Source organism: Coenobita brevimanus, chromosome 110, assembly GCF_032717465.1.
Source record: "Coenobita brevimanus isolate Jiangsu-jjx chromosome 110, ASM3271746v2, whole genome shotgun sequence".
Lineage (NCBI taxonomy): Eukaryota > Metazoa > Arthropoda > Malacostraca > Decapoda > Coenobitidae > Coenobita > Coenobita brevimanus.
The window spans coordinates 50339380-50360700 of record NC_137063.1 but is presented as its reverse complement, the minus strand read 5'-3'; the positions used below and the strand labels follow the sequence as shown (position 1 = coordinate 50360700).

Sequence of the window (21321 nt, the reverse complement as noted above, 5' to 3'; positions counted from 1 at the left end):
CAGCACGGAAATCACCTCCCTGGAAACCATACGCAGGGAAGACCATAAACAGCTCTCCACTAGAAACTCATATGGCAGTACCTTACGTGTAGGGCGGACGGCTCAGGTGGCTAATATGGGCTTGGCTGTGGCATTTGGAGTAGGAAATGAGTAAATGATGGAAGGTAGATACTGAAATGTAGGCGAGGCTGTGGAATCTGGCAGGAGACAAATAAAATGATGCGAGGCAGATACTGAAACGTAGGCATGGCTGTTACGTGGCACTGGGAGTAGGAAATGAATACATGATTCAGGGTACATAATAATACCAGTGACCGAATCGTCCCCATGAACGCATGAGATATCGCCCAGCGGAGTGGAAGAGAAGGGTTGTATTTGAGCCACCCTGTACGTACATTCTATTCCCTGCGCCAGGCAACTTGACTTATAAGCCCCGCCCCTCCTCGCCCACCGACCGTTGAGTGGGTGAGGAGGGGTGGGACTTCAAATACAAGTTGCCTGACGGTACCTATACTATGAGTGGGATTAAAAGTTGTGGCACTGCAGTAGAGGTGGGGTGAGAATGCACTGTAACCTGCGACAATAATCAGGCGAAACCAGCTGTGATACGGCTCGTAAACAGCACTATAGGTGAATGCTCCGGCCGCCACACACGGATATACCAGAACCGGTCATATAGCTGGCTGACGGGGAGGCAAGGAACACCACAGCCTCCGCGACTTCATCTCCGCTGCCCACCACACCTAGCGGGGTCTTCGATAGCCATTCCTGAAATACTGTACTTCTGAAACACCGTACTGTAATTAGTCTTGAAACACTGCACCTTTGAAGCACAGTATTGTACTGTAATCAATCCTGATGCATTTTACTTCTGAAACACTTTATCGTTCTGTAACCAATCTTGAAACACTGTACTTCTGAGCAGTGGCGTCAGCAGGGGTCAGATTTTGGGGGGGCTGTAGCCCTGATGTAGGTAGAAGGGGGGGGGGAGCGAAGCGACCCTATGCAGCTGGGGGGTACGGGGGGGGCGCTGTAAGCCCCCCCGGAAAATTTTTCGGAAATTGAGCAGTTTTAGGGGCATTTTTGAGGCCTATAGATGAAGAAAAAGTAAAATAAGGTCTCACAGGCTATTAATAAGAAACTTATAGGACACATGAATATTGATGGGCCTAATACCAGGTATCAGTAAGCCTTATGATGTGTACAAGGTAATTGTATAAAGCTTTTTTGCAGATAATAGTTTTTCTTCAACTGCTAGTATTATGTGGTATCATAACGGTTTCTTAGTCTTACCATATTAAATTTGATACTTCAAAGAAGCTCTTTATTCAATGTATATAGATATAATTGCCAAGATTTATCTTCCATTACCGGTACTGTGATAGGAAAACAAAGCCATTCACAAAAAAACAAAAATTAAAAATAGATCTCGTGCCGGTTCTTCACCAGGTATATCAAGGTTTAGCGGGGGCTAAAAAAATAATGAGAAAATATAATATATATATATGAGAGAGAGAGAGAGAGAGAGAGAGAGAGAGAGAGAGAGAGAGTTTTAGCCTACTTTCCCACTCTGTACGTTTAGGACAATATATTTGCAACAATGAGAAATAGCCTAGGCCTAGTCAATTTAAAAATAAATCAATAAAAAAAATCCTGGCCTAAGCTTCATAAAATGACTACTGAAATAGTTTGATATAGGGCTACTTACACATGTCTGAATGGGTTCAGCTTTGGGGTTATCTGGGGTTGCTTCTGGCACCTCATTCCCAATAATAGCCACTTTTTCTTAGCATTCATCTGAGTCATCTTTGGAGGTGCGAAAGAATTTCCTTATGTCACCCTGTCCCTGAGGATTTTTAAATGACCTTTTCATCACTTGAGTGGCTGCTGGCTGATATCCGCAAATGTATTAATGTAGAATAGCCTATAAAAGGGAAATGACATTCAGTTCTGACAGTCGAGTGTCAACTGAACCAAGTACTGCTGACTCTTTGTATAGGGTATAGGCTAGATCTCATATATGTAAAAACAAAAATGAACAGATAACGTGAGGTGGGTAGCAATATACCGGAACGTAGTAACGTCTATACAGCCACTGAAACCAATACATTCAAATACAACCGAAAACAACACAGGATTTAGCCACAGTTCACAGACACTTCTCAATGTAAACAAACATTCCGAGTTCCCATACTCTGAACATTCGAATTTGTGAAAAATTGCATAGATCAGATATTTTAGACTGCATAATCCAATTGTAAAGCTCCGTGATTAATATATACCATATTATATATTGTAAATATATAATAAGTCTGATAAATGTAATACAATCTTGCATTCTTTGTGCAATAAATATATTTGCAAGAAAACCAAGCTTGGAAAAAGTATATGGGAAACTAACTATTATGATCTGAGTCATAGGTTTACGTAAATTGTGAATAACTTATCACATTATATAGCTATAAATAATATTGTATTAAACAAATATGGATGCACGAATAAAAGTGGATTGGCGGTAGGGGGTTGGGGGAAAGCTAGGTGGGTCAATGCCGAGCTGCAAGCATACTATGTAAGCTGGTGATTTTTTATTATTATTATTTTGGGGGGCTGCAATTTTCGGGGGGCTGAGTCCTTGATTTGAAGGGGCTAAGTCCCCCCTAGCCCCCCCCCCCCTGGTGACGCCACTGCTTCTGAGACACTATATTGCTGCAACGCTGTACTTGTACTATCCTTTTCCACTACTTCTGTGACTAGGCTAAAGTGTTAGCATCAAGGCCAGGCCACCTCATAGGGACCGTAAGGTCTGTGCAGCTATATGTAGCTCTGTGTACCTCTGTACTGTACTACTGAAGCACTTTATCTAACCCATTCAGTGTAAAATCTCTCCTAAGCTGAAGGAAATCGTCTGATATCTTCAAGAGAACAACATAAAGACATCATTGTACGTACTGGAAACGGCGTCCAAGGGCCTCGTCATTATAACACCTTAATCGGACCTAAGCTGACACAAAATTGACCGATCAAGTAGGCTAAGATAAAATTTTGAGGAAAGACACTCGGTTTCACTGCGCCAATTTGTGGACAAATCCTTCTTCACTGCCTGACATAACAACAGTGAGAAACAGTACACCCGGAGACTGGAAAGGCAAAATAAATGAGAGAGAGAGAGAGAGAGAGAGAGAGAGAGAGAGAGAGATTACCTTTCTGGCTTCCGTTTCCATATCCTCCGGCCACATTGCTGCCCCGGGATGCACGTAATTCACACGCACCTAAACAGAAGAACGGCGAATCAGCTAACCCTATGAATCCAGTGGTCTTTTTGCTTTTTATTATTGCTACGTTCGGAGGATTATTATTATTATTATTATTATTATTATTTTTATTAATATATTATTATTACTATTATCATTATTATATTATATGACATTATTATTATTATTATTATTAAAATTATTGAGCTGAGGTGAGACTTTTCGAACATGGTAGGTGAGATGTATCTTTCACTAAACCATTTACGAAAATAAGTCTCCCTTATACTAAACAAAATTAGTTTGGGAGTAATTAGAAAAAAACTAAAAAGGACGTCAGCAAATTCAGTGGGTTGAAAAGAAGATAAGAAATTATGATATCTTTCTCAGAACGGGTAGAAGTGATGAAAAATAAAAACAGGAAAAGAACACAAATAAAAAAATGGTAAGCATTATTTTTAAGTAATAGAAAAAAAAAAAAAAAGGAAGCAAGTCAAGAAGCAACACAAGGACTATTTTTGAACATGGAAATATAAAAAAATAAAAGACGCCCTTAGTATGTATTTTCAGGACGAAGAAAGCTATAGGATTCATATCTATCGACTGTGTCACGAGCAGTAGTACTAGTAGTGGTAGTAGTAGTAGTAGTAGTATAGTGGAAGTGTTTGTAGTTGTGGTTGTTGTTGTTGTTGGTGGTGGTGGGGGTGGTGTAGGTTCAACTGAAATGTGAACCCGGTGGACTGCAGGCTTCTCCTTCAATCCACCTTCCTCCTTTCAGTGGATAGGGAAGCAACTGAGGGACGTTTGCATACCTAGGCACTTGAGCCGCCTTGTTATACCGGTGCCACCACGCGAAGGCACCCCTCTCCAGCACTACGAATTGGGTAAAATAACTCAAGTTTTAACACCTCTTCTGTAGCGATTTATTCTTCTCATTAGATCTCAGTATTCTCTTGCAAAAATAAATAGGTAGGGAAGAGGTGTAACCAGGGGTCCCATTTCCCCTCCCCCCCAAAAAAAAAAAAAAAAAAACTTTCGGTAGTATTCTCGGTGGATCAGTTCTTCTTAACACCTATTCTTTAGCGATTTATTTTGGCTATTGCATCTTAATCTCACTCTCTCTCTCTCTGTCCTTCACCCCTCACCTTGACTCTGCACCCCTCCTCACCCCCTCCATCCCCTTACCCTCAGTGACTCAGCATCTCCCCCCATCCATTCTCCATGATTCAGCACTCCCACACAGAGGGCATTATCTTATTTATTTATTTATTTACTATTTATTCAGATATTCATACCCCCTCACCATACACCCCCACCTTACCCTCCCCTTACTCCACCTAATCCTCCTCTATTACTTATCCTTCCCTCGCCCTCTACCCAACCTCATTCTCTTCTCTTACTGCTTTTCGTAGGCTGATGCTATTTCATCCTTACCTGTTTGTGCCTAGAACTGGAGAAGGGATTTGCATTTTAAGTCAGAGTCACGTGTCGATTACAGAGTAGACTTGACGGAACGACTGAGGGTAAGGTAAGAACGAGGTGATTCAATTTTAATAACAATTAGTCAAAGGTCAAAGTGACAAGGCAAGGTCAGATTTCGACACTACAACTCAAACAGCTTTTATTCGACTTGGACCAACTTTGGATGAAGAAACTCGATTTTGCCGACAGTATGTCAAAGATGAAGGTCGCAGAGCCAGGTCAACTCAAAAACTGGTGATCTAATCTGGACCACAGTTTGTAAAGGGATTACGATGGAGGCAAACATGAAATATAGTTAAATTTTGAGAGCAGTCTGTCGAAGGCCAAGATCAAAGGGCAAAGTCAAATGGTCGGCCCTTAGACCAACTGTAGGGGTCGGATGTTTCATTATCTAAGCGTCTGTGCGGTTGCATGAGAGAAAGACTGACAAGCGAGGAAGTGAAGGGACGTTGTGGTGTTGATGTGAATGTGTCTGAAAATATTAAGAGAAGACAATACTCTGAGATGGTTTGGCCATGTGGAATGGATGGAAAGTGAGGAAATGACTAGACGGTGTATGTGAGAGAAGTGGAGGGAGAGATGGGGAAGGAGAAGACCGAGAATGAACTGTAACAGAGAACAGAGATAGAGGGGAGGACTGGGAAGATATATGAGTGGGGTGTGAGAGTTGGAGGGATGGTAGCCAAATGGTGAAGGACAGGGCGATATGGAGGAGATTTGAATGTGGCCACCACTTACGGGACTAAGGTGTCTGGCTATATATGCAGTAGATAAACTGTTTTTCCTTCTTATTGTTTTTACCTTAGGAGCAAGTTCAAGGGCGAGGCTCTTAGTGGCCATGATTAGTGCCGCTTTGCTCATGCAGTAGATGTTAAGGCTTTTGCCGATGTAAGGACGTTCACCCTGGATGTCAGTTATGTTCACCACAGATCCCTCTGAACAGGTTAGGTGGGGAGCTGCAGCCTGAGGAGAGATGCGGTTGACAGTAGTAGCGGTAGTAGTAGCTGCAACCTCTGGCATATCTGAATGTGAACCTAGTAGACTGCAGGGCAGGTTACCCTCTTCTGTTGCCCACCATCCTGCTTTGGGGGGATAGGGAGGGACTTGATGGATTCTTGTATAACTACGGAGCAGAGCCACCCAGTCATATCACTGCCACCACATGAAGGCGTCCCTCTCCAGCATCAGACAGGGCTGACGAAGATAACTGATTGATGACATTTGAGGGTGGTGGTTGATGAAGATGGTTGGTGAAGGTGTATATTAGTAAATGTACAATATGGTTAATTATGATGCACGGGAGTACAGATGTAAGGGAATACACTTATTAGGAAGTAGACAGTAGTCTGCCACCCTGCGTAAGAATATAAGGAGCCTTTGCATTGAGTTCCATGACGGCATCTCACTGGGGTGTTGGTACAGGGAAAAGGATAATTCAGGAGACAAATGGTGCCAGGAGATGAATAATGCCAAGTTTAGAGACAGTACCAGCAGCCAGACCTTACTAACTTGCATAAGAAAATACGGTGCCTTAGCGTTGAGGTTCATGATGGCGTCCCACTGGTCACTGGTGGCTTCTAAAATTGGCGTAGCAAAGAAACACGCAGCATTGTTGACGAGCAAATCCAGGCGACCCCAACACCCTACTGTTTCCTCGATGAGTCTCGCTGTCCCTGTCACCACGTCCTTACTCAGGTCCACTTGTACCATGTGGGCGCTATCTTTTCGGGTTCTGGAGGAGGGGTTCACACCGATGTGTGAAGGGATATGAAAAAGTTGTGCCACATAGGAAGGAGTTATATTATTTTTACCTTAACTTGAACCAAATTTTTGTATTTTCGCAGCTTATTTGAAGTAGCTCAGTGGCAGAACAAGACAATAAAACAGCTCAACATCTTTTCCATATAACTGTGTAATGATTATTGGCATATTCTAATATGAATCTAATCTTACAAGTTAGCAGTCAAAACAGACAGATGGTAATTTTAGGCCAAGTTAGAGTAACTGCAGTATATAACCACATTTACGTTACCACGTCCGCGCTAAGGTCTTCGTATACCACGTGGGTGCTGTCTGGAAGTGACCTGGAATGGTGAATATAATTGATGTTCCATACATATAATGCTCCTCTGCCACTCCTCCAGGATATCTCTTGCTTGTTGTGGGGTTGACTCAGTCAGGGTAGGTAATGTCAATCTTACATCATTTATTTTTTTCCTGGTCCCATACCCACACCCATACCAGAAAACTGAGCTGCCCCCCACATCACAAAAGACACCGCCGGGCCTTAACTGAACTGTACTGCGATGCCTGGACTCACGTGTTAAGCTCTTGCGCCAACTCCTGCGTTTTGGTGATGGAGGCGCAGCAGTGCAGGACGACCTTGTACCCCTGTCGATGGAGGGCGGATGCGATTTTCCTACCCAGCCGCACACCTGCCCCCGTCACCAATGCAACGCGTCCACACCCCCACCCACCTTCTGTAGTGGGGATGGGGGAGGGGTAGTTAGTTAGATTCTCTCTCTCTCTCTCTCTCTCTCTCTCCAACACGCCCACACCCTCATCTACCTTCTATAAATCCTGAAGCAGACGCCTTATTCCCGTAAGGGGTGGCCACAGACAAATCGTCCTCCGTCCAACTTACACCCTCTCCTTCATATATCTCTCCACTCCATCCCTCCATCTCATTCTTGGTTTCCCTCTCCTCCTCTCCCTCTCCGTCTCACTTACATACACTCTTCTAGTCAGTCTCTCATTCTCCATCCTCTCCACATGGCCAAACCATCTCAGAATACGTAAAGATACTACTCTTAAACGTTTGGCCTCGTGAGATAAAACTGATGCACAGAAAACGTTAGAGACAGAGTAAGGAAACGCCCAGGGAAATATTCATGAAGGATCTTGGCTAGTTTTTACGATAAACGAGTCCCTTTCGTGTTTTTTAGGTCATTATACTTGGTCTCTCTCTCTCTCTCTCTCTCTCTCTGTGAAGTGACTGCACGAGCGAAGCTTAAATTGTAAATCAACATTCATATACACACCTACACAGAAAATTTACAAGAAAGTTTGTGAATACGATTGCAGCATCCCACCAGGTGTTATGAAATGGACCGGAAATGACGTCATGATTTAACCTACGTCAGAAGGAACGTGAATCCGGTGACATACTTTTTTTTTTTCTAGTTTATTCATGGTACCTACAGAAATTTTGTTAAAAAAAAACTAGCAGTCCTTCCCCCCCCCCCGTCGGGAAATTCTCTTCTATGCTTAATGGAAACGTCTGATAGTATCTTATTAGTCACAGTTTACCTATCTGTCTATCTGCCTATCTATCAGTCTATCTATGTATCCCTTTATTTATCTGTCTATCTATACATTTATCTGCCTTCCATCAATCTATCTGTCAGATGATTTTTTAAATTTTATTCTAGCTGCCTCCAGACGATTTTAATCACCTTAGGAAAGACCTTTAGCGGTGAAGGGAAAACAAGGCAGTATCAAACCCATCCATTTCGAATACTAAATTCAGAGCCAAATAAAAGTGTCTCTGGAAGCAGTAACGATAGTAAAGGCACAGCGGAATGAGGAAATGTACAGTAGGCTAGTTATAGTAGTAGTAGTAGCAGCAGTAGTAGTCGTATTATTATTATTAGTGATAGAAGTGGTGGTAGTAGTAGTAGTAATCCTGGGTTCATCTGAAGCTTGAATTCGGTGGACTGCAGGGGTAAGTTGATCTTCATTTTCACTTCCCCATCCTCCTTCCGGGCGAGTGTGAAGAAGCCGAGGGACGTTTGTATAACCAGACAGTTCCACAGCCCCGTAATATCGGTGCCACCGCGTGAAGGCGTCTCTCACCGGCACCGGAATGAGGGAATAGACAACAAAAACGTTTCTCATAGCACTGCGTTCGTGTAGCCGTGACGGGGCCTAATCCGTCAACGTTTCTCGTGCCATAGTACAAAGAACTTTTTCGCGTCTCTGTACAAAGGCAGAGAGAGAGAGAGAGAGAGAGAGAGAGAGAGAGAGCGAGCATCATACGAAGACTACGCTAGTCAGAATGCAACTCGATGTGTGCATAACGTTTCGTGTGAATACGTTTCGCGACGTAGAGTTCATGTCGCGAAACGTATTCTAGGAGGCATAAGAGATTTGTTAGCACTTGTTCCTTAACGATTTATTTTGCATATTTTACATATCTCCTTTTCTCCCCCTCCTCTCTCTCTCTCTCTCTCTCTCTACCGGTATCAAGTCCAAGCTGTTGTGGCCCCAGTCTCATCTGAAACGTGAACCCGGTGGACTGCAGGCTTCAGTCACCATGATGCAGTTCACCAACCTTCTCTCGGGGTAAGGGAGGTAGATGAGGGACGCTTGCATACCCAGGCAGTGCATCCGACCAGTTATATCAGCGCCACCACCTGAAGGCATCCCTCTTCAGTACTATATCTAAGTTAATAGCGATGAATATGAAAGAAATGAACGGTAACATGAGGTCTTGAGAAATATACTCGAATACATGACAGCTCCAAAATTATGAAGAAATGTTCAAGATTCTTTTTTTCTGACCTAATGGCTGTCGTCATCCATCTCCACAATTAACTTTGAAAATGTATTGATGAATTTTGGCTTGTGCATCCAGTGTGGGTGTGTATGCTATATGGAAGCAGAATATACACACAGACAGCCCACTCATAGGCACACACACACACACACACACACACACACACACACACACACACACACACACACACACACACACACAGATACAGACGGACAAGCACACGCACACGGACTACAGTACACACCCCGCACACACACACCCAAACAAATACTCAGACACACAAACATAGGCGTGAAATACCCTACGTTTGGTAACACTGATATAAAAATGGATGTAGAGCAAAAGTCAGATAATATTCAATACGTCTAGTCAAATACAGGTGCTGCTGGATGCTGCTGTTTCTCACTCATCCATTACACACACGCACGGATTGCTGCAGGTTATGTTCTATACGTTGTGGCAAAATCGTGTGCGTGATAGAGCCGTTGTTCACAAAATTGTATGATATTTGGATGCCTCAGCTGTGTTTTGTGGGGTAAATGCTGATCTTTAGCATGTGTACTTCTTCCTCGTCTGATTGTGATTACTACTACTACTACTGCTACTGTTACTACTACTACTACATTATTATTTTTATTTTTATTATTATTATTATTTTTATTATTATTATTATCATTATTTTTATTATTATTACTTGCATAATTATTCGTTCTATACTTCATTTTAATTAGACGTAATAATGCCACCTCTCCATCTTCAATGCTGACATGTACCTAGAGAATAACAATAACATAATTATGATGCTAGTCATGAAGAAGTGCAGTGGAAAGGATGTAGAACCGTAGTGTTATCTTATTCCGCACTTGCGCAAAGGGTAAAAGCTGCAAGAGGAAGAAAGTCTTGGCCAAGTCAAGGTGAATGAACGACAGTTACGTAATATGTAAATAATAAGAGACTCAATATCTGTTTTTTGGGTAGAAGGATGTATCAAGGCGAGAGATATTTCCTGAACTGAATAAAATCGTCTGATAGTAAGAGTAGTTGTAGTTGTAGTATTATTATTATTATTACTACTACTACTAGTAGTAGTAGTAGTTATAATAACAGTAGTAGTGGTATTAGTAGTAGTAGTAATAGTGCAGGAAGTATAGCTGTAGTAGTAGTAGTAGTAGTAGTTGTAGTAGCGGTAGTAGTAGTAGTAGTAGTAGCAGTAGTAACAGTAATAGTAGTAGCTGCAACCCTAGCCTCGTCTGAAAGTAAACCTAGTGGGCTGCAGGCTGAAGTTATCCTTCGCCTTCAGCCCACCATTCTCCTTTTGGGGGTTTAAGAAGGGAACCGAGGGACGATTGTATGACCAGGCAGCGAAACCCACCCACCCTACCCGTCTTATCGGTGCCACCACGTGAAGGCACAGAGTGACTTTAACCCCTTCGGTAACGTTCTTTATTGATCATATTCTTGCCAAGGTCTCTCGCTTCCTCTAGAAGATTTTATTGAGTCTGGTAGCAGCAGCAGCAGCAGTAGTAGCATTAGTAGTTGTAAGAGTTGTAGTAGTAGAAGTGGTAGTAGTAATAATAGTTTCAGTAGTAGTAGTAGTAGTAGTAGCAATTGCAGTTGTAGTTGTGGTGGTGGTGATGGTAGTAGTAGTAGTGGTAGTAGTAGTACCGGTACTAGAAGTTATAATAAGGGTCAGGGGCGCACCCAAGAATTTTCTAAGGGGGGGGATTTGCCAGTTTTTTCATGTTTTGCTGTTATTGAAATAAATTATAGATTTTTCAAGGACCCAGAAAGCTAAGGGGGGGGGGCCGGTCCAGGTGGCCCCCCTCCCTGGGTACGCCACTTGTAGGGGTTAATGAAGGTTGTATTAAACCCTCCATGTTCCCCTAATCCATCCTAGGCTAAAGAAAATCGTCTTGAGACGTGCCTAATAAAGAAAATGGTTCTCTCTCGAAGTGCTTAAGACACCCTGGAAAAATACTAATTTCACCCACCCTGATCGTTTTGGTTGGATGCAGACGCCATCCCTCCTATACGTAACTCGAAGTTCGTCCGTCGCACGACTGAACTGCCTACCCTACCGATAACTGAGGAGAAAGTGTGTGTGTGTGTGTGTGTGTGTGTGTGTGTGTGTGTGAGTGTGTGTGTGTGTGTGTGTGTGTGTGAGTGTGTGTGTGTGTGTGTGTGTGTATGTGTGTGTGTAAAACCATCGGCTGTTCACGTGTGTGTAAATTACGTCTGTTAGTGTGTGTGGGGGGGGAGGAGGTTGTGTTTGTTCGTGTGTGTGTGTGGGGGGTATGTGCTTGTTATTTGTTTGTGTGCAGTTAAGTTAGCTTGTAACTTCAAGGTGTGTGTGTGTGTGTGTGTGTGTGTGTGTGACCCTGAGCTGGGGTTACTCAATGCCGTATGATAAATTTGCTTATTTTTGAAGACACTATTAATATTCCCGTCTCAAAACTGCAAAATACTTACAATATTGCTAAAATCTCTCTACACAATGCATATACAGCCAAATATAATAAAACAATGCGCTAGGTAGCAGGCAAATTCTCCATATATGTGACCAAAATGCTAAAATGGCAACTTTAAACTCATGTTGCCGTATGTCTGGAGATTTTGAAGTCATCATGTTGAATGTGTTTTCGTTTTTCTTTACATTCTTTTGCCTTAAAAATACATATACACCTAGTGACCATAAGATCATCAATCCCAGATGCTCTAGTGTTTTTTGTAGTAGTAGTAGAAGTAGTAGTAGTAATAGTAGTAGTAGTAATAGGGGCACAAGATCATCAGCCCTCAGGCCTGTCTCTCTGGCGGATATGGATTACAAAGCTACAGTGGTCGAGAGTCGCATAGACCAGCGACTCCAGTAGTTTAATGTCTTTATTTACACTGTTATATCAATAAATATAAAATAAAATAATAATAGTAATAGTAGATGGTTGGTAACCACAGCCTTTGGCGTGCTTGGGGCCAACGGATTGTAATATGAGGGTTAATGTTAACCTTCACATTACAACTCCAAATGGTGAACTGTATTAGCAAGGTTGGTTTTGATCTTCACAATATAATTTCCCAGTGGATGGAGGTGATGTACTAGTAGTAGTAGTAGTAGTAGTAGTAGTAGTTGTTGTTGTTGTTGTTGTCCCAGGCTCATATGAAACGTGGGACCAGTGGATGGTAGGCTAAAGTTGACCTTCCGCAGTCCACCATCCTCCTTTATGGGGATAGGGAGGTAGTTTAGGAATGTGTGTATAACCAGGCAGTTCAGCCGCCCACGTATGCTCATTCCACCACACGAAGGCGTAAATATAGCTTAGAAATGATGTTTAAATACTGGTTATCTTGAGGATCTATATATACAGATTATTTATATAGTACTTCCTACACATATATGGTAGAGCCAGGTTAATGACCCGCCCACCTCTTGATGCCACCACATGAACGCCTCTCTCTCCAGCATCAGATCTCGTAATGAACGTTTTATATAACAGGCCCTTTACCAGAGTGACTCATTGATTTGCTCTTGATTTCATGTCTCACCTGTTCCTGGGATTTGAGTATATGGGTGTGTATTTCCTTCCTTCCTCCTCCTCTCTCTCTCTCTCTCTCTCTCTCTCTCTCTCTCTCTCTCTCTCTCTCTCTCTCTCTCTCTCTCTAATACCATTGTCACTTGCTGTCTTAACTCTGTCCTATTATGGCCATTCCCTTCCCTCCCCCACAACTTCTCTCTCTCTCCGGTTTTATTTCAGAAAAAAAGGTCGAAAGCTTATACCTGTGAGGCCACCTGGTTCACACTTCAGATGAGCCTGGGAATGCAACAACAACAACAATAATAATAATAACAACAACAACAACTGTGACGGATCATATATGGACATAGAAAAAAAATAACATACCAAACCTTTGTTAGTTTCGGAATATTGGCCAGCAGAGGAGAGAGAGAACAGATGAAATACTGATTGAACTTTTGTCCCTACTTTGCATAGTCTAATCTATTCGTATCTTCATCCTGCTACTACTACTGCTGCTACCGCTACTACTACTACTGCTACTACTGCTACTAGTACTACTCTTGTGAAACTCAATTTTTCCCTGGGGTTCGTCACGCAACAGGCCTGCTGAGTGCACCGGGACAAGGGGAAAACAAACTTTGTCCAGGAATCCGGTCGGCCCCAGCACGTGTACAGTAACTGGAATTGAGGTGAGGTTTATCTTTCGGCGAAAAGATGGTTCACAGAGCCCATTCGAAGCTATGAGTCAGAGTACACGCGTGACTGTGTGTGTGTGTGTGTGTGTGTGTGTGAGATGAGGATGGTAGTTAACAGTTGTCTTCCCTCAGCATTCAGCATAGACCTACTTCAGCACTGCGTCACAGCTGCTCACGTAAACAAGGTAAACCGAAGTATATAAAATTTTTAGCTTACTATTCCTCCCTCTACACTTTTCCATGTAGCTTGGATCAACACCCTGGTCGTCACGGAGCATATGAAGGATGTATCCAACACCTCCATATTGATTCAGTTTTCCCTAAGCGGCCTGAAAATGAAATATAACAAGAAAAATCGAACGGAATGTGTTTTAAAATATCAAAATGCAGGCGGAGTTGGATCTCGTGGATGTTAGACGTCAAGAAATAATGTTAAAGGAAAATATGAATAACGAGTGTGAAATGAAGGAATCAACAAAGTAGGGGAAAACTAGGAGGGTTGATGATGATGAAATGATCTCTCTCTCTCTCTCTCTCTCTCTCTCGGTGGCTTGAACGTGACATACTATTGACGATTTAAGATTAATGTACCAAAATATACAAATCGCTAGTGTTGTTACGAGATGACGGTGTGAGGTGTAGGTAGTGTTTTAAAGAGAGAGAGAGAGAGAGAGAGAGAGAGAGAGAGAGAGAGAGAGAGAGAGAGAGAGAATTTTGGTCTTCGATGCTTACTGTGTGTGTGTGTGTGTGTGTTATATTGAACCACACAGCCCTTGCATCACAACCTCTTCACTACGATTCTCTCACAAGCTGCCCTGTCCTTGCTCAGCACTTAACTTGCTTCCATTCCCTCCTTGCTTTATCCTGCCTTAGTTTCGTACGCCTCCCCCCCATCTCTCTCTCTCTCTTTCCTTACCAGTTCTTTCAAAGCATTTTATTTCTCTTGTCTTTCACGCTGTCCTGTCTCCTTCGTCTTCCGTCCTCGCTGTCTTCTCTCTGTCCTAGATCAAGACATCTCTTGATCTTGTCTCTGTCCTCGTCCTGTCCCTCGCTCTGTACCCTGTCTTCGTCCTGTCCTCGTCCTGTCCCTCGCTCTTTACCCTGTCTTCGTCCTGTCCTCGCTCTGTCCTCGTGCATTCTTCCTCAGCGCCCTCTGTCTTTTCACACACTCTCTCTCTTTAATGAAGAAAGTTGTCCAGTTGGTAGCTTCAGCAGAGTTCTTTTGCTGCCTCTCTCTCTCTCTCTCTCTCTCTCTCTCTCTCTCTCTCTCAGCTCTATGCCACCAGAGACTAAATATAATAATCCAATCGTGAAAATCATATTAAAATACATCACAGTGAAAGATGGCGACTGAAGACCTATGGATACCGCGAGGGTCAGTGAGACAAGTAATATTTTTTCCAAGTCCAAGTTTCCCCCTAGAACACTACCGGCACTATACTGTACTTTTTCTACTCCAGCCTGATTTTAAACTGTCATCTGTTCATCATCATCATCATCATTATAGTATTACTACCATTACTATTACAACTACTATTACTACTACTAATACTACTGTTATTACTACTACTATTATTACTACTATTACTACTGCTATTACTACAAATAATACTAAAAATAATAATAATAATAAAGTTCTCTTGACCGCGAGAAGTGACACCTTCCCTGGATTTCTCTCCTTCTCGCCAAATAAGACCTTTACTTCCCTTAATAATGTTCAAATAATTCCAAGTATTCTGCGTATTTGGTCTGTCTGTCTGTCTGTCTGTCTTCTTAAGAGCGAGAGGCTGAGGAATATTTCAAAGGAGGAATCTCACATGTTGGAATATTTGCCCTGTCGCCTGTGTTTCTCGATGACTGACTAATTGAGAGAGAGAGAGAGAGAGAGAGAGAGAGAGAGAGAGAGAGAGAGAGAGAGAGAGAGAGAGAGAGACGTAGTGGAAATGTTTGAGGCAGGACAGAAGAGAGAAGCGTCGAACAGCAGTGGAGATAGGGAAGGAAATCTTCGTGAATATATGTAGGCAAAAATGGGCGGTTCCCGGTCCTTTGCCGATACTAAATTAATAGAATAGTAATTTTTAGAACAGACAGGTAAACAAGAAGTGTAGACAGCTAGGTAAGCCGGGGTTAGCAATTAACTAATGGTGGTGCGAGTATGCAAGGGTGGCTATGAGAGGGTGTGCACAGAGGCCTTGAAGGTAGCCCCTGTAAGCCTGATTAGCGTGTTTAGTGTTAGGCGAATGTAAACTGATGGTAAACGTATAAGGAATATATCGGGATTATATGCAATCGTCTGGTGTTAGCTGGAGAATCCCTCTCCTTATCTTACCTCCTGATTACCTTTATCTCTTTATCTGTTATCGCCTGCTTATCTTTCCTAATCAATATAGTTTCTAGTTATCTATTTCCTTCTTATCCACTTTCCCTATTCCCTTAAATTTCTCTTCTCCCTTTTTTCTTTGTTATCCTATCTCTTAACTTGCTCCTTCCTCCTCTCCCTCATTCCCTCTTTACTCTTCCTTCTTGTCCCTCTTCTTCAACGCCTTTCCCTCCTCTCCTCATTCCCGCAGAGCTACTCACAGCGGCGCAAAATTTACCGTCAATCATCGGAATTGGTCTCCTGATGTTTTTCCCTTTTTTTCTTCTCTTTCTTCCCGGTCTTTTTGCATTTTGAAAGTTGGCATGTTGTTACCTGGCTGCGAGTCTCTGTGCACGGGATAAAAATAGTCTTACCATTGTCCAGAGTTGAATGGCAGATCCTCTCTCTCCCTCTCTCTCTCTCTCGCTCTCTCTCATCATGTAATTAACCCTTTGGACTCAAGTTACCAAGCCTGTGTTTTACTTGGGCAAGCGTCAAGCAATTTTTATACATGCAAGAAAAATCCACGGCAACGAAGAAAAGGTTATTAGTTGTCTCGAATAACAGTCTGGCTGAGGGTAAACCATGGCTAGATGCTTTTAGTCCCAGATATTATTTAAAAAAAAACAAAAAAAAAAACGTATCCAGCACTTGATACGACCACATAAACCTTTTTGACAACCAGACCTCGGAACTGAAGGCAGGAATTCATTAGCTTCCATTAATTACGCTTAAGATGGAGTGGGGTCTTTTAGGTCCATGAATACTTTTACTGATTTAATATTTACGCTAAGTGGCATAATATATATAATGTTCACGAAGAATATTAAAATACATGCATACCTATAGCTGAGTAGTGCTCAAGTGGTGATATGTGTGGCGTTTGAAGTTTTAACCTAAGATTTCTTCTACAAAAACACATAATTTCCGACCGAATATCCACGCTACAGACGAATCACTCCTTTATTTCTTGATTATATTGCATACACCTGGGTACAACAACTGTGTGATTTAGCGTGGTCGCTCGTTCGTTTGAAGATTTCCCCCACCTATAGTGCATGCCGGACCATACATTAGCCAGGTCTAGCGTGGTCGTTCGTTCGTAAGATTCCCTGCACCTACAGTATAGTGCATGCCGGGTCATACATTAGCCCGGTCTAGCTTGGTCGTTCGTTCGTTCGTTCGTAAGATTCCCTGCACATACAGTACATGCCGGGCCATACATTAGCCCGATCAGTGGGGTACGGGCTGGTTAAGAAACAGTAAGGGGGGAGGACCAAACCTGGGGATTGGCCAACACACACGTCCTGTCTCCTGACTGGTCATTAAGGCGTTGTTTAAGTACAGCTGTTACTGAGCAATCATTTGGCCATTATACACCATATTTCTGCAGGTAATTGCGGGTTATTATCTTCACTGTATAGCAAATTTTGAGTTTTTACTAAGCATTTTTTTCACTACTGTTTGTAATTATCAAAAGTTTATGCTTTCTATGTGGGTCAGTTGGATATTGAAGAATATATATATATATATATATATATATATATATATATATATATATATATATATATATTATATATATATATATATATATATACATTTACACTTGAGTAATGATGATTTCCTTTTTCTAAATTTTGTCACTAAATCTTCACACACACACACATGCAGAGAGAGAGAGAGAGAGAGAGAGAGAGAGAGAGAGAGTGATGCATTGGTCAGTGTTTAATATGAAACAGGAAAGTAATGAGAAGATTTACGAATGAGAGAATTGAAAATGATGACAGGAGAAAATTGAGAGAGAGAGAAAGGGAGAGAGAGAGAGAGAGAGAGAGAGAGAGAGAGAGAGAGAGAGAGAGAGAGAATCACCCGTCGTCAGAAATTCCAGTATCATTTCCTTACTATCACCGCCGGTACTTTCCTTCCTACTCAAGCATTACCATCTTTTCGTATTCGCAGAAGGCTTAGCGGAATGGGTTCTTGGATTTCGCTTTTCTTGCTTCACTTCTTACCAGCTGAGCCAAAATCAAGCGTCCACAGGCTCTACTAAGCCGACTCTATTGAATATTTCCAGCTGTGATATTCTCCCGCCTATTTTCAAGCAACTGTTATTCGCTTTTGCTGAAGTTAAATTTTTTCCTCTCCTGTAACCCCAATTTAGCTAAATGTAATGGTATGGTCTTAGCTGTAATAGAACACCAGATTAGTCCTGACCATAAGGGGGTAAATGTGAAGGTACTAACACTCTCAGACTCAGGTAACTCACTCTAAGCTGAATAAATCCACCTGTCTCTAGCTAAAACTGAATCTTAGACTTGTCCCGTCCATGAGAGAGTTAAATTGACATATATATAACTAAGGAAATGCATGGAGAGTCTCGCTGCTACATATACGTATAAACATGAATTTCCTCTTTCCCCCTAATGTATAGTGGAAACGTATTGATGAAAGTTTTTATATATTGAAACTCGTCCCTGACTTAACGAGCACTGCCTCTATATTATTTCTGTCTGTGAGAAGGGGAAGGGGAGGGGGAGAGTGTATCAACAAGTGCTCTATTAATATATACCCTGGCCTTGTGGAGAGCATGGAGAATGAGAGACTGATCTGAAGTGTGCCCTTTAGTGAGGTGGAGGAGGAGAGGTGAAGGATGAAGCCAAGGATGAGATGAAGGGATGGAGTGGTGAGGAATTCAGGATGGTAAGATGGCAATTTTAGATCAGGTTAGCGTAGAAAGGGCATAGTAAGGTGTGTGCATGAGAGCAGGGTTACTGGAAGACCTTGAGGACAGAGTGTGCTTGCAGGAGGTATTGCTAAGATGGAAGGAAAGATTCGGATCATTTTGTTAGTGCCTGCCTGTGCGAGAATAGGGACATCTATCTATCTTTCAGTATCTGTCTATCTATATACTAATCTTCTCTCACGTTTTGCACGTGTCCGGTCAAGGGCTATAGACCTGATAGATCGTTTTCAAAGGCCCAGCAGTCCCCACTTCATCCCACACACCTTCACATGTCACCCTCCTCGGTACTAATCCCCACCATCACTATAACTCTTCCCATTCCTTTTTTCTTCTGCTTTTTTTTATTTCCTCTTTCTTCTTCCTTTTCCTTCTTCTTCTTGTAATCTCTCGACAACATTTTTCAGTTTAGAAGAACCCCTTATAGCAGAGAAATTGCTAATGAAATTTACAACAGCCTCTTCCAGTTCGAAATATATATATGATAAAATAGTCCAGAGCTGGCAAAAAAAAAAAAAAAAAACAGAGAGAGAGAGAGAGAGAGAGAGAGAGAGGCGCCCTCGGGTTGAAAGCTATAATCAAGATCGCCATTGATGCATACCCATAAATTCCTTAATATTTAAAATCCTTCGCTCACTTCCATGTATTACACTTATCCCCTTCCTCCCTTTCCCTTTGGGCCTGTCTCTCCTCCCCTTCCCCATACTCTCACCCTCTCTCCATTTGATCCATTAGCTTATCCATAATTTTCCTTCCTTTTCCTTAGCCCTCCAGACGATTTTCTTTACCCATGTGGATCATAGGAGCTTGAGAGGGTTAAGGTAGTCTCATACACGAGTCGAGATTGACAGCTGCTCATATCTTCCTTATTTTGAAGTTCTATCGCTTCTATTCTGCCATGTATTTCCATTTCGTCTCTTCCCTTCTCTCCTCTTGAGTCCTTTCACTTTCCCGCTGAATCCATCAGTAGTAGTAATAGTTGCAGTAGTAGTACCCGTCATAATAACATTATTATTAGTAGTATTAGCAATTATTGTTGTTGTAGTTTCATCTGAAACGTGAACCTGGTAGACTGCAGAATTAAGTTGCCCTTCTTCAGCAGCCCACCGTTCTCCTTCTGGGGGATAGGGAGGAGATTGAGGGACGTTTGTATTACCAGACAGTTCCACCGTCCGACCATATCAGTGCCACAGCGTGAAGGCGTCCCTCACTATAGTCGCTGCGCTCGACTCTGAGGTTGTCATTATCGTACCCTGGCAACCTACTATTCAAAAGTGCGTCCGATTTCGTATCACACTGTACACGAATCATTTACTATACACAAATATACACGAATATTATTATACACGAACATGCTATACACGAATCACATGCATCTCATATTATACACAAAATCAGACGCACTTTTGAATCGTAGGTTGCCAGAGCACGATAATAACAACCTCAGAGTCCCGCGCCGCGACTATAGCACCACATCCCTCAGTAGGAGAACGATCCTTAGTTTTATAACTGTCGAACACACTAGTCATTTGTACAGAGAGTCACGTTTTGCTGAGTCCAAAATTTCCCCTACAATTCGACCTAGAGTAGGCAGCTTTAACCTCTGGTCCCTAATTGTACTGCTGGAAGGGATGGAGGGATGCAGTGGAAAGGTACATGAGAGAGCGGGGTGTAAGGTGGGAGCAGGGCATTGAAATGGCACTGGCCAGGGCGACACGGAGACGATTGTTTGTGGCCACTTTTTACGGGATTGAGGCGTCTGGCAATAGATAGACAGACAAGCCCCAGGACCGTCGCTGATGGTCATGCAGGAAAGGATACACGAAAGCAAAGGGATACATTGATGTCTATACGAATCAGTCTTGTCGTACTGGCTGCAACTACAGATGCGGTAAAGGTGCATGACACAACGTGGAGAAAATAAACAAGCAAAAAAACAAAACAAAAACGGCACAAAAATATATACATCTAAAAAATACGAATACTGGAACGAGAGCTCAAATACAACAGGTGTCCCTTCAATTCTCCATTTTCTTTTAGCATTATGAGCCAGGGGTGACTTATTTATTTTATATTTGCTTCTGATTTTGCATGAATACATACATATATGTATAGATGTATACGTATATGTATGTACCACTTCACTCATATCAATTTACTGTGACAACTTTGTACCATGTATGTATCATTGTATGTCTTTGTTCATTATTGTGCTTGTAATGATAATTACTTTCGTACCTTCTATGCGCTGTGATACCGCTTTAGTTTTCCTCATGCACCCCTCCCTGCTTGGCCTTCTGGGACAGTGTTTCCCAGAGTGCTGCGGCTTGTACTGAATGATAAATAACCTAAATAAAAATAAAACTTCTGATTTTGATCCAGGTTATTTAAGAAAGATTTTTTGAACCAATGTGTGTGTGTGTGTGTGTGATTCTACGTTCTATCTCTCTCTCTCTCTCACTCTGTCTGTCTCTCTTAGCCACAAATAATGTAATTGTTATCAGTGGCGGCAATAATCCAAATATTACCAGTTGCATAATACTAATATATCTGCCTTGAATTATAACTATCGCATCCAGAACAACAGCGCCACATAAAGGATAATAACTAGAATTGGCATCACTTTTGACTGTGCTTGGGGTGCCATTGGATTCCTCTTAACGCCACTTCTTTAGCGATTTTATTTTGCACTGTACACCTTAGCTGTATACCAACTCGCTCAGGAGG

At 42.2% G+C, this 21321-nt stretch overlaps 1 protein-coding gene across 1 annotated transcript in view; it reads right to left on the bottom strand.

The window, feature by feature from the left end:
• Positions 1-595: 595 nt before the first annotated feature.
• The window catches only part of LOC145417585 (pteridine reductase 1-like), an 84266-nt gene continuing 63540 nt past the window's right edge, over positions 596-21321 (bottom strand). Inside the window, exons 2-6 of the mRNA XM_080286290.1 lie at positions 7051-7210; positions 6240-6462; positions 5532-5693; positions 3201-3269; positions 596-768 (exon numbers count right to left, since the gene is read on the bottom strand). Coding sequence (XP_080142416.1) covers positions 625-768; positions 3201-3269; positions 5532-5693; positions 6240-6462; positions 7051-7210 — 758 coding nt within the window. The 3' untranslated portion in view covers positions 596-624. The remainder of the gene's footprint in view (positions 769-3200; positions 3270-5531; positions 5694-6239; positions 6463-7050; positions 7211-21321) is intronic.